The following is a 14,143-nucleotide window of genomic DNA, read 5'->3' as shown; positions in this document are numbered from 1 at the left end:
TGATAATGTAATGTAGACTGAGACTCTATATCATAACTAAAAAGTTGTTTGAGCCCTCTTTAATGTCCAGGTACAAGTCAATGCTGTTTCTTTGTTCAATGTTCACAGATCATGGGATGAAGCTCTTAATTTTGAGCTCTCAAACCAGTATGATGCATTTAACCTTAAAATGTACAAAATTTTCTTGCGAACCCGAACCCCCCTAGAGGAACAGAGGTCCACCCAACACAGTTTTACAAATGGGAAAGAACGATCATTTATGAACTTTACTCCAGCATAGAACAGCAAAGTTCCTTTTAAGTCAGTAAAACTGTTAATGCCAAAGTAAAATGTCCTTCAAAGTAAAATGGCCTACAAGACATCTGAATTCTTAATCTGTTTTTTTCAATAGTTTTTTAAAATGAGATCGATTTGATATCCATTCTCAAAAGCCACAAATCAATCTTTCCTTGCCTTCAATAACCTTTGAAATGTTTTATCAGTTCGTAGTTTTAGCTGCGGTATTGAAATTGGACTCGAGAATTGTGAATTTCACTGGTAACTCAAATTTTGATCCTGAATCGAATAAAATTGAGATCTTGTGAATCGGAATCGAATCAAGACATCTGTGCAGATACCCAGCCCTAGCAGAAAGATGGAAAAAAGAGAAAGTGAAAACTCACTGGCGGTGTTGAGAGAGTGTATGATCACTGTCGGTGCTCCTGGACCTGCAAGAAAACCAAAAACCAGACAAATGTGGCCACTTTAACCACAACAGGCAGAAAAATATGTTCTTCCTCAGTGTTTCTGTCTTGTTTTCCAGCACAAATATCTACACATTCTTAAATCACGATACATTTACTGGAGAAGCAAAATGACTGAAGATATTAAGGCTTGCTTTCTGAATTTTTTTTTAAAATAAGGTTTGTGCATAAATCAAGAAAAAATATATGCTATCCACCTTATTCCTGATGAGCTTTTTGAGTTATGGGAAACACTTCCGGTTTGGGGAACGTTGGGAAACGAATCATTTCAAATCATAAGGTTGCCCTACAAATAAAGCTGATCGTCAGTTTGACTGGATGAGCTGATCAGTTTCTCTTCATGATTTATTTTCACTCAGACATCATGCGAATAACGTTTACCTGGTATTTTAACGTGACGTTATAACAGGAATATCTATGGAAGAGCTCTTTTCAGTCGTGATTATTTTCTTTTTTCCCTCTGCAATCCGCTGTAAAACTATGGAAAAGGTCAACATATGCTGCACATTTGTGGTCTGTTCTCCCGAATTTAATTTACGATATACTCCATTAATAATTCACTGGAATGCACGAAGAATTTCTCGTTATTCTCCTCAAATCCTCACGTCAGTTTCCAGGTTTGTTTTCACAGGAAAATGCAATTTATAATCTGTCAAAATGATGGAAATCACTTTGAAATAGTATCACGTAATGCTGAAGTTAATGAACATTTTTGATTAAGGCAATATCTGTATTACATAATACAAATATTACTACAGTGATATTTAACCCGTATGTTATTGCTGTGGAAAGACTTGCGCTTTTGGGGTTATTTGGTCTGTTGAAAATACCTTGTTGATGCTTTTACACTTTTAAATGTCCTTTTAATGTTCGATAGTTGAAGTGTGAGTAGAATAACGTCATCTCATTGTGACACTTTAACATATTGCGTTCATAGAGCGAGCGTTACACTTCTGCTTAACGGAAGTTACACCCATAATTCGCGCTAAGCATCATGGGGCGTAGGAATAATGTGGATGGGGTTCAGAAAAAGAAAAATAGTTTAATCAAGTACATTTTTCTGACTTCATTGATATATTTTTCTTGATTTAAACTTACAATTTTTTCAGGAAAGATCCTAATATCTTCAGTCATTTTGCTTCTCCAGAAAAATGATCTCGATTTAAGAATGTTTCGATATTTGTACTGGAAAAGAAGACAGTCTGCTGCAGTGCTGATGCTCACAGAGGGGTGAAAGGTCACTCATCAGGACTGTTATGCAAGAGTACATTATAAACTCATGGTCGTCGTACCTTTGCAGTGCAGTAGGACGTGTTGGTTGGTGGGGCTGAAAACGGCACTGAAGAACGTGCAGTGAGCTTTATACAGCTCACAGGTCAGACATCGGCGTGAAAACAAGTCCACTGTGGACACACTGCACACAAAAGTAATTAAATTACTTTTTAATTTAATTTTTTTTCCAGTTAGTTTCAATGGGGCATAAATATTTCATTGTAATCATTACTTTTAGTTAGTATTTAGTTTTAGTTTTTAATATCATGGTAAAAGCCTTTATATTTGTAAATGTGTATTTGATTAAGATGGAGTAAATTATCAGAAGACAAGAGTAAATCCCAAACTGAACTGGTCTTTTCCCACAGATTCATTTTGCCATTAGTGGCTCACCACTGCTAATTAATTAATTCTAATACATGCGATGCCATCTACTGGTTATTTATGGTTCAGCAACATTGATGGATCCACTCCTTTCAACCTCCATTTTTAGTCAAACCACGCAACGAGAATGTATGCATTTTTCTCTGAAATTTACATGATAGTTTTCATTAATAATAACCTTGATCAGAGGCCTGGTTTCCCATGCGCTCATCTGAACACACTTCTATTGATCACAGTTTCTGTGACGACTTATTAAATCAGAACACAGCTTTGAAATATTGCGAGAATCATTTTCTGAGTCTGACATTAGATAACGGGCTGTTTTCTGTCCTGTTCTGGAGGAACAAACATGAACGGACACGAATATCACCTGTGGAGATGCCGGCGGGTCGGGGAGCCCTCGGTGCTCAGGAAATATCTGCAGAACACACACTGATTTATAGGGTTTTCAAAACACTGTGATCATGCGTGATACAGTTAGATCATGCACCCCAAGAAAAAAAAAAAGTTCTTGTCTTGTTTTTCTTAAATCAAGGTACATTTACTGGCAACTGACAACGATATTATGTCTTGTTTTCTGAAACATGTGTGCAAATTAATTGAGTTTTGCTCAAAACAAGAACACATATCAGCCAGTGGTGTCAGAAAAACAAACTTATTTCAAAGGGAAAACTAGATTATTTTTCTGGCCCCATTGGCAGATATTTGTTCATATTTCAGATATTTGTTGATATCTGGCAGATATATTGGCAGATATAAGTATAAACTCACTTAATTTAGATGATTTTCCCAGAAAACAAAATACATTTACTTGAGAAGCAAACTTACTAGGATATTAAGAATTTTTTTAGATATTTGTACTGGAAAACAAGACAAAAATACTAAGAACTTTTTTATTTTATTTTTTGCAATATATAATGGAAATGCAGAAAACCGTGAAAAAATAAGTTCATCCCATGGAAATAGCTTTTTTGACAAGTTACCATTTCATCCTCTTTGAAACAGTGCCTATCAATAATGTTGATATACTATATAGAAAATTGCACATTAAAAATTGACATTTTGCAATTTTCACAATTTAAATGTACACAAAAACAGACATGTCACATGGAAAAAGTACGTACATCCTTACATTTTTCACACCTTCAAATCCATTAAAATTAGGATCAGATGTTCAGGATTGGGTTCCACTTAATGAGTCTTATTTAAACATCTCATATATGTGACCCTGGATGACAAAACCAGTCACATGAGTACATTTTTTTAAATTGAGATTTATACATAATCTGAAAGATAAATAAATAAGCTTTCCAAAAAAGATTTTTGTTATGATATGACAATATTTGGTCGAGATACAACTATATGAAAATCTGGAATCTGAGGGTGCAAAAAAATCAAAACATTGAGAAAATCTCAGTTGTTCATTTATGTTCACGATTGTGCTGCATTCACTCACAAAAATAAGTGCTTTATATAATTACAGTAGAAAATATCTTCATGGAACATGATCTTTACTTAATATCCTAATGATTTTTGGCATAAAAGAAAAATCGATAATTTTGACCCATACAATGTATAGTTGGCTATTGCCACAGATATACCCGTGCGACTCGAGACTGGTTTTGTGATCCAGGGTCACATATCGTGTCTGGTGTTCCCTTCGCTTTTGAGGTGTGTGTGCACGCGTATCATCATGCCATGGTCTAAAGAGTTCTTGCGGATACGTATGAGTCTGGCTAGGGATTTAACATAATCTCCAAATTATTTGATATACATCACTCCACTGTCAGGAAAATCCTCTACAAGTGGCACAGATTTCAAATGAATGCCAATTTGTCCAGGACTGGCCGTCCCAGCAAATTCAGCCCAAGAGCAGATCATATGTTTCCAAAACCAGGATCTGCTATTAAGCAACTGTTGGTGTCAAAGTACATGCATCTACAATCAAAAAAGATATTTGACCTGCAAGCCAGGATAAAGCCTTTGCTGTCTGAAGTTTTCCAATGAGCATATAGTCAAAGACCAGACCTTTCAGAGTAACATCCCTAGTGAAAAAAACCTATACGAAAATGTATTTAAAATACATTTATTTCATAGCAAGTATACTACAAATCCATTAACACATTAACATATCACTTAGACTTACATAGACTTTATTTGGAGTACTTCTTTATTGCACAATGCACATTTCTTAATATTAAGCCTAAAATGTGTTTTAATATCACTATTATTAAGTATAGTAAGATCTGTATAATATATTTATTTAAATGCAAGATATTTAAAGTGTACCTAAAGTATACTAGCAATAGTTCCACTTCAGCATGATCAAATATACTTGAGTATATCTTTAGTTGCATAACTAACTGAAGTGCATAAAGTACAAAATTAGTTGTTCCAATTAGACAGACTTTAAGTATATCAATATAGTATACTAAAAGTACAATTGCAGGATATTTATATTAATGCATACATATAAATGTATTTGTAGTGTACTTAGTATAAAATAAATGTATTTCTCTTTTTCTCTTTTTATTTTAGCTACAAAACCCAACTCTATATTTCAGATGCATACAATGAATAGACAGAATTTTGATGCAAGATGAAAAATTGATGCTGAAAATTGGACGAGTCAGAACAGATGCTGAATGCATTGATCAAACAGGATCCGGTTATTATTATTGTTAAGAGAAAACAAACATCAAAACTCACAGCATTAGCTGTAACATTCACATACAAGCCCATGACCAGTGGAGGAAAACTAATACTGGCTTTTGGGTGAGAGATAAATATGGAAACAAATCGATTCATGGCCTTTGAGGATCGATTTTGAATTGACCACATTTTAGAAAATAATTAATTGAAAAATAGATTTTTTTTACCCAGCCCTAATATGGCCCCAGTACCAGCAGAAATGTTTGGCGCAGACCAAAGCAGCTCATCTGGCCTGTGAAGCATGCTGGGGGAATTGTTATGGTTTGTGGTTGCTTTGCTGCCTCAGGGACTCGACAGCTTGCATTCATTGATTCAACTATGAATTCTGCATCATATCAAAGAGTGCTTGAAGATAAAGTGAGGCCATCTGTCTGAAAGTTGAAGCTGAACAGCAAGTGGACCTTTCAACGAGGACAACGATCCTAAGCATGTTAGCAAATCCAGCAAAGAACGGCTCAAAAAGAAGAAATGGAGACTTATGGGAGGTCCCAGTCAAAGCCCAGACTCGAATCCCACTGAAATGTTGTGGAAACGGGCAGAAAACCGGCAAACATCTTGCAAATGAAAGACTATTGCAAGGAAGAGAGGTCAAATATCCCAGCAAGCCAATGTTAGAGTGGACAATTATGCAAAATGCCAACAAGATGTGAAAGGGCGGCAACACTACATACTGAGGCGAGGATGTACTTACTTTTTCTAAAGAAGAAATTCACAGCTATTGGGACTTTTGTAGAATAAATTATTGAAAAAGCTAATTTTCTTTGTAGTTTTGTCCAAGTATGTCAACTTTATTAAAAGCCACTGTGAATCAAATGTTTGCCAAATATGTAAAAAAAAAAAAAAAAAAAAAAAAATCACAATTTCCATGGGATGTAGCCTACTTGTTTTTTCACATGACTGTATTTAATATATCTTGACTTGCTGTTTTATGATTTTACTTTCATGCGTTCCACTTATTTTACAGCTTGTTTGTAATGTATTGTTCGAAATTCTACTTCTTTTTTTTTTCTTGTACAGCACTTTGGTCAACTTCGGTTGTTTTTAAATTGTACTTCATAAATAAACATTATATTGTATTGTATTGTATTGTATTGTATGCATGTTCCGCAAGTATGACAGTCATAGAGATCCTGGTTTGTGTGTTGGAGTGAGTTCACGGCCGTGTTTTACTCACATGGTCTGTGCGTTCTCATCGTAAGCCAGAATCTGCGTCACCTCCCAGTTACCTGACGTAAGATGACGCACCTCATTCTGATCCGCCCGCACCTAAATACACACATGAGATCATCAACACCAGACTGGCGCTATCGCTCGTACAAACAGATTAGCAATTATTGGCATTACTCCTAGCAGGGTCTGAAATTAACATTTTCAGCCACCGGCCAATTTGGCAACGAAATGTTTAAGTTACTGCCCATGAACCAGATCAACTATGTCACAGCTTTTTCATTTATATATATATATATATATATATATATATATATATATATATATATATATATATATATATATACATACAGTATATTATGTTGTTAAATAACCCTAATGTAGGATAACCTGAAAACCCTAAACCCCTGTGGTTTACACTGAAGTTAAAATAACACTTTTTATGCTACAGTAAAACACTGATGTTCACTTTCAGAAGTTGTAGGGATGCTTTCTTGTCACGAAAAGATTGTGATCAGGTTATATAATTTTAATTATACTTAAAAGATAATTTAAGTTTATTTTACACACTTTAACACCGTATCGTAACCAGACACGATGCGATAAGATTCCAGCGACAAATAATATGTCTGTCCACACTAGACTGCGAGATGCGTCAAAATCAATCAAAACCCACAGCCAATCAGAATAGCGTGTGGGCGGAGTCAGCCAATCAGAACAGTGTGTGGGCGGAGTCTCACGACGAGTGCACGGCACCAGAGAGTAATCTTGACGGCACTCGCAAGAAAATGGATAAGTAGCTACATAATCAAATTTACAAATATTACACCATTTAAACATTATTAAAACACATAGGCTACTGAGTTACTAAAACAATCTTTGTCAAAGAATACACTCGTTTGATCACAGTTTGAACGTTCTTGTTTCCATTTGTTTAATTCAAGATCTGAGGTGAATTATCCATTGTTGCTTTTACAGCTACAAAGCTGGAGCACTAAATGATATTCAGAGTCACATTACACACTTTTAACATTAAATAAAGCTCATAAACAGCACCTGAGATTATCATCGGCACACTTTGTGTTTGTTGTTCCAGCGCGACACCGCAGAAAAATAGAAACCGTTTCTAAAATAGAATCGTCGCGTGTCGCGGCTGGATAGGACAAACACTCTGATTAACATGGAAAATAACCTTTTATCGCGCGTCGAGTCACGTGTAGTTGGGACACGGTGTAAGCATTATCTTATTGCATATCGAATATCGCAATATTTAATGAGATATCACACGTTGCATTTTTCTTCAATATTGTGCAGCCCTAATATATATATATATGTAAAAATTTGGATTTCATACATTCATTTCTTATTCAAACAAAATCCTGTCATCCAGCATCTCCTCCCTTCCTCTTTCATCCTCATCAACAAAAATGTGTTTTAGGTGGACCGATCAATACAGTACAAAATAAAATATAGGATGTTGGAAAAATATCAATGTCTTTTCTGTTAACCTAATGCTTTTTAATCTTCGCTATTGCTTCAATGCACATGAACAAGCGCGCCGTTATTTGTTGCGTAGTGACGTGTGTGTTCAAGTAAGCCAGATATGAGCAGATTCTGCGCAATATGCTGTATTTAATATATCAGGATGACTCACGATTGCGCTAAATCTGCGCAGATATGTCTTACACGAACTTCCCCAGCAAAGTGAGTAAACATGATAACACGCCAAATTGGCTCGTGATTTGACAGCATTTGGCGAGTGTTAATTTCAAAGCCTGCTCCTAGCGTGTGTGTGTACCTGAGAGGTGAACATGGCGATGTGGTGAAAGTCTCCGCGTCCTCCCTGCTTCACCGGGACCGTCAGGAAGAAGCGGCTGCCGTCTCGTGAGAAGAACGGTTCCTGGTTCTGGAGCAGAGAACCAGCCAAGGAACACGAGATGCATTAAACTCATGAGACTGAAGATCACCAAGCAAACATCGAGTGGAGATTCACCTGTTTCGAGAGCCAGACCTCTGATGTTTCCTCATGCCTCTGAAACGAAACATCATCACCATCATAATCATCATCAGCTTGTGTGTTAGTCTGAGTGTGTGTGACTGTGTGAGTACTTGTGAATATGTGCGCAAGTACTTGTGCATGTGTGATTGTTTGTGCTTGTGAGTGTGCATGTGTGCGAGTGCATGTGTGAGTGCTTGTGTGTGTGTGTGTGTGTGTGTGTGCATGTGCGAGTGCTTGTGTGTGTGTGTGCATGTGTGAGTGCTTGTGCAAGTACATGTGTTTGTGCGTGGTTGAGTACATGTTTTTGTGCATGTGTGAGTGCCTTTGTGTGTGTGTGTGCGCATGTGTGAGTGCTTGTGCAAGTACATGTGTTTGTGCGTGTGCGAGTACGTGTGTGAGAGTGCATGTGTGAGTGCTTGTGTGTGAGTGCTTGTGCGAGTACATGTGTATGTGAGTGCTTTTGTGAGTGTGTGTGTGCATGTGTGTGTGTGCATGTGTGAGTGCTTGTGCAAGTACATGTGTTTGTGCGTGTGCGAGTACATGTGTGTGAGAGTACATGTGTTTGTGCTTGTGCGAGTACATGTGTGTGAGAGTGCATGTGTGAGTGCTTGTGTGTGAGTGCTTGTGCGAGTACATGTGCATGTGAGTGCTTTTGTGTGTGTGTGTGTGTGTGTGCCTGTGTGTGTGTGTGTGTGTGTGTGTGCATGTGTGGGTGCTTGTGTGCATGTGTGAGTGCTTGTGCAAGTACATGTGTTTGTGCGTGTGCGAGTACATGTGTGTGTGAGTGCTTTGTGTGCTTTGTGTGTGTGTGTGTGTGTGTGTGTGTGTGTGTGTGTGTGTATGAGTGCTTGTGTGTGTGTGCATGTGTGAGTGCTTGTGTGTGAGTGCATGTGTGAGTGCTTGTGCGAGTACATGTGTTTGTGCGTGTGCGAGTACATGTGTGTGAGAGTGCATGTGTGAGTGATTGTGTGTATGTGTGTGTGTATGTGTGTGTGCATGTGTGAGTGCTTGTGTGTGTGTGCATGTGTGAGTGCTTGTGTGTGTGCATGTTTGAGTGCTTGTGTGAGTGGTTGTGTCTGTGTGCATGTGTGAGTGCTTGTGTGTGTGTGTGTGTGTGTGTGTGTGTGTGTATGTGTGTGTGCATGTGTGAGTGCTTGTGTCTGTGTGCATGTGTGAGTGCTTGTGTGAGTGCTTGTGTTTGTGCCTGTGCGAGTACGTGTGTGTGAGTGCTTTTGTGTGTGTGCATGCACTTGTGCATGTGAATGCTTATGCTTGTGTGTTTGTGCGAGTACATGTGTGTGTGTGTGTGTGTGTGAGTCCATGTGTGTTTTGTGTGTGCGAGTGCTTGTGTGCATGTGAGTGCTTGTGCGTGTGAGTACATGTGTGTGTGAGTGCTTGTGAAAGTGTGCGTATGAACACTTGTGTGAGTGTGTGTGTAAATAAATATGTGAGTAGCGTGCCCGTGTGTGAGTGAACATGTGTGTGTACCTTGATGCAGGCTCCAGTGGTAGAGTCACAGACAGTCAGAACTGAGACGTTCTGCGCTCGGTTTAACCAGCGCACCGCTGTCTTGGTCTTGCTGATCCACTTCACCATCACCACATAGTGCTCCCTACAGACACAGAGACACACTAACACACCCGCTCCAGCCTCCATCACAGACACAAACACACTAACACTATACCTGAGCTTGAGTTCATCTGGCGGTGTGAGTTCTAGCGTGTGTGTTGGTCCGTACAAGTTGACTACAAATAGTTTGACCATTGGATTGGGTTGGCCAGCCTGCAAACACAGCACACGTCAACACTTACATTTAAAACAGTGCTGGGCAATGATTAATCCAAAATAAAAGTTAGTGTTTACATAATATAAGTGTGTGTGTATTGTGTATAATTATTTTGTATATATAAATACACACATATGCATGCATCTATTAAGGAAATATTTGCATGTATATACTGTATATATATTTATGCATAATTTATATTTTATGCAAATTTTAATATTTTATATATAAATTACACATTTTTATACATACAAAATAATTATACACAATACACACATTTATTATGTAAACACAAACTTTTATTTTGGATGCGATGAATCGATGCCCAGCACTGACGTCGACGTCACTTCAGTGAGTTGAGAAAAGCCTGTAAAAATCCTGGCAGAAAGCGATCATAAGCATGTAGTGTAACGACAAATTATTATTTTTTCCGAAGTGTTGACAACATAGTGTTAACTAATAATTGTTGCAAACTGGCACTACCAGCAAAATATTAGTGCATTCCTAGAACTGGGCGTCGTTACACTACATCCTTATGATCGCTTTCTGCAGGACTTTTACAGGCTTTTCCCAAATCACTGAAGTGACGTGCGGGTTAGCGGTAGCATTAGCCGTCAGGCAAGTGTTATTTAAATAAACTCCTGATGTACTTACAAACTTTCCAATGCCTCGTTTTATGAGTACAGAAACTATTTGTACGACTGTAGAAGTTTGGTCCATTCTGGGCATTATTAGTGCGGTAATTTACCAGATACAGCCTTGGATCCATTAGCGCTGCACTAAACCATCCGGCTGATATCTCTAAATAAGCTCTAACTTTAATAATGTTCAACCAAGGGAAAAAAGGCTTCTGGGGGGGGTTTGGCTCGAGGTCATGGTGCAAAGGACCCTAGGTTGATTTTACTCCGAACCGTCCCTTTAAGACATAACCGAATGCGTTTACCAGTATACTAACCACGACCGGAATTTTACACAATTGTGCGTGTTCCCCCCCCCCATTAAAGCGATTTAATCTGCGAAAAAGAAGAATTAAGTTTAAAATCGCTTGAATGTGTGCATTTGAGTGCTTAAAAATAAGAAGACTTAGAAGACTGAGAAGACTTAAAAATAAGTGACAATTATCAACTTTAATTACGATGCAATGTTGGCCCGATTGTGCAAGTGATAATGCCGTCATGTCCCGACTGCTAAACGCGAGAGTGTGGTATTGACGCTTGCCTTGTGCAACCCATTTAGAGAGCGAGAGAGACGGCGCAGCAGCGCTGAACACTCACGCGGTTTGTGAAATTGCGTCTCGGAGAATGACACTTTTTTTATCATGTAAAAAATTTAAACCGGTGTTATCGTGGACGGTATGATATGTCACGCTGACGTGAAGCTCAAGCTTGCGGTGTGAAACGGCCATAATCCTGCTCTGGAGTGTCTAAATTACAAGTTTGAAACATTCCTCTACCCAGGGTCAAAAGCAGGGTTGATAATGACAATAAACCAGGAATCATCGCAGTGTAAAAAGCCCTATTATTTCCTTATAAATAATGCCGTGTCTTCACTTTCCCCACCCCGCTGGGTAATATATCTGAGCATGAGAATGTGAAGGTCGAACTTACCTTCGGATACGGGTACTGTTTGCCTTTCGGGTACATAGAGCCAGTGAAAGAAGGCAACACCATGTTTGGCACCAGACTGTCATTCAGGACCAGAAACGCCAGGCGCTCGCCGTCAGGTGACCACCAGTGTGCCACATGCGTGTGCAGGACCTCCTCTGAACATGTGTGTTTGTGGTAATTGCAATTGGTCATTTGGTCTTTTACAATAGGTTCACTTATCTGTTATGTATGAGATCTCACAGTGGAGTCGAACACAAACACCTGAGCATCACGTCACTCATCTTCATCTGTGTGTCGCACCAGACGAAACATGCTTTATTATTAGAGCTGCACGATTGATCATTAATAGATCGCAATCTTGATTCAAACGTGATCATATTCCTAAATGACAGCGATTCGGATGTGTCTATTAAATCTTTGACAAGTGGGATCACAGCGAACATTCAAATCTGCTGATCCAAAGAGAGAAGTTGTCATGTTTAGGTATGAAACAGCTTCACATGCAGTCTTTTCACCCACACAGTATCATTATTTCGGTTACAATAATTCATAATATTTATCACAGAAGTACTGGATAAAAGTTTAAAGTTCGGATATAAACACTGATGTCTACAGTAGTGCTCAAAATATAGTAAATCACCATTTGAAAGTAACTTGACGCTTTAAATAAAGATTTGATCAATTGCATCATTACACCAGTAGGTGGCGACTTAAATTTTTTTATTTGTCATTGAGTCATTAAAGGGTAACTAAACCCTAAACCAACTTTTTTTAGTTAATGATCTGTAAGAATGGGGCTTTATTAGAGCTGTTCATTGATTCGAGTAACTTTTTTGACATTTAGGTATAAAGTGTTTTAATTCTACAATATATGGTGTAAAAACGTCTGAGTGCTGCCCTCTTAAGGTTGAACGGTGGCTACTGCAGTTGAATTTTCCTATTGGATGTTGCGGTACTGCGTGACGTAAGCGGTACTGCGTGACGTAGGCAGGTTCCAGCTCACCACGCCCTCCCTTGGTACGAGCTCACCACGCCCTTGGTATGAGCTAGCGTAGATTTGTCTGTATTTAATACAGTGGTAGGTGTAGTGTTGCTGGGTGCAACAGCACTGCTGGACTGCACAGCTTTCCAGCAGACTTGGAAATTAGGCGCCAGTGTTTGCATGCACTTGGTCTGGAAGACCGTGAGTGTAAAACCTGCATTTTACGCGGAATTGCTTTTCCAACGCAATAGAGGTGGAAATTGGCTTTTCCACACAGCTCGCGCTGAACAGCGACGCAGTGCCAAACGCTGCTCCTCGTCCTGCATGGACTCCACCACTGCAGCGGCGTCTTGATGTGAGTGATCATATTTTAATCACATTTTATGGTTAGGCTAAAGTTAATCCTCTGGGGTCGACAAACGCGTCGGCGCATTTTGCTGGATTTTTTCACATAGCGGCAAAATATGAATATGCCTATAGAGAGCGCGCGCTATTGACATCAACTCGATAAAACTCATCAGATGCATATTTACGCCGTCTTGCGACCCTGTGAGCAAACTCTCCATTTTAGACAGTCTGACAGCAGGACTCTCAGGTGCACGCCCCCCCCCGCTCACGGTTCGTCCCCTCTATCTCCGCTGGGGTCTGCCCACTTTTCTAGCATTTTTTAAATATTGCCAGTGGGTGGAGTCAGGCTCTGACCAGGGGTTTAGTTACCCTTTAATTCAAAATATTTGTTTTTTTTGAATCATTCATTCAAACCAAATTTTAAAAAGTATTCAAATTTAATTGAATATTTTTAAATAAACTGCAGCAATTAACCTTTTGTCATCACTAGTAACTTTTGAACCTCTAGTAAATTACATGTTTTTTTTTTTTAGACGTATATTCAGAATCGTGGGAGAATTGTGATCTCTATTTTAAAATGTGTGAAAAAATGGTGCAGCTCTAATCATCATCATCTTGTCATATATATTCCTTAAATCATCATATAACAGAGCAAAGTCTCACCTTCATAGAGCCAATCAGCAATGCCGTTATAGATGATGCCCTCCTTCCCAGATGAGGTCAATCTCAGCGAGTTACTCCTGACGTCCGACTGATAGTAAATATTATTCTCAAATATGTACACCTAAACACACACACAGAAGACATAACACATTTAGAGTTACAGATTGTCTCTCTGAAATCAACAGCTCAACTGTTTAAGGAGTATCTGGAGGTAAACAGTAAATGTTGATAGCAGGGCTATTAACCACCACAGATATCGATAAATAATAATGTCCCCACAATATTTGATATTCTTGATGCTACTCTGCTCCATTATGCATTGCTCGGTTTGTTGTTAGGATGACACAAAGTTTAAAATTACATTTTCAGGCTGGTTTGCCTCAGCACTCGTCAAAAATGACAGATGACAATCAAATAAAAAACCACAACAACAACTTTGGTCCCCCCCACCTGTTATTCAAGAAATGGGCTGCATCTGAA

General features: G+C 38.6%; 1 protein-coding gene across 2 annotated transcripts in view; it reads right to left on the bottom strand.

Annotated features, from left to right (window-relative positions):
• dpp10 (dipeptidyl peptidase like 10) overlaps positions 1 to 14,143 on the bottom strand; it is a 69,911-nt gene that overhangs the window by 8,732 nt on the left and 47,036 nt on the right. For both annotated transcript variants that reach the window (XM_081367523.1, XM_081367524.1), the window contains exons 8-17: positions 13,664 to 13,784; positions 11,671 to 11,825; positions 9,962 to 10,059; positions 9,766 to 9,889; positions 8,272 to 8,310; positions 8,077 to 8,184; positions 6,286 to 6,377; positions 2,770 to 2,817; positions 2,036 to 2,157; positions 663 to 707 (exon numbers count right to left, since the gene is read on the bottom strand). In XM_081367523.1, the coding sequence (XP_081223649.1) occupies positions 663 to 707; positions 2,036 to 2,157; positions 2,770 to 2,817; positions 6,286 to 6,377; positions 8,077 to 8,184; positions 8,272 to 8,310; positions 9,766 to 9,889; positions 9,962 to 10,059; positions 11,671 to 11,825; positions 13,664 to 13,784 (952 nt within the window). The remainder of the gene's footprint in view (positions 1 to 662; positions 708 to 2,035; positions 2,158 to 2,769; positions 2,818 to 6,285; positions 6,378 to 8,076; positions 8,185 to 8,271; positions 8,311 to 9,765; positions 9,890 to 9,961; positions 10,060 to 11,670; positions 11,826 to 13,663; positions 13,785 to 14,143) is intronic.

The sequence above is a fragment of the Scardinius erythrophthalmus genome (genome assembly GCF_964197995.2).
Source record: "Scardinius erythrophthalmus genome assembly, chromosome: 6".
Classification (NCBI taxonomy): Eukaryota; Metazoa; Chordata; class Actinopteri; order Cypriniformes; family Leuciscidae; genus Scardinius; species Scardinius erythrophthalmus.
Note: the sequence above shows the minus strand (reverse complement) of the source record. Positions and strands in the feature narration are given on the sequence as shown.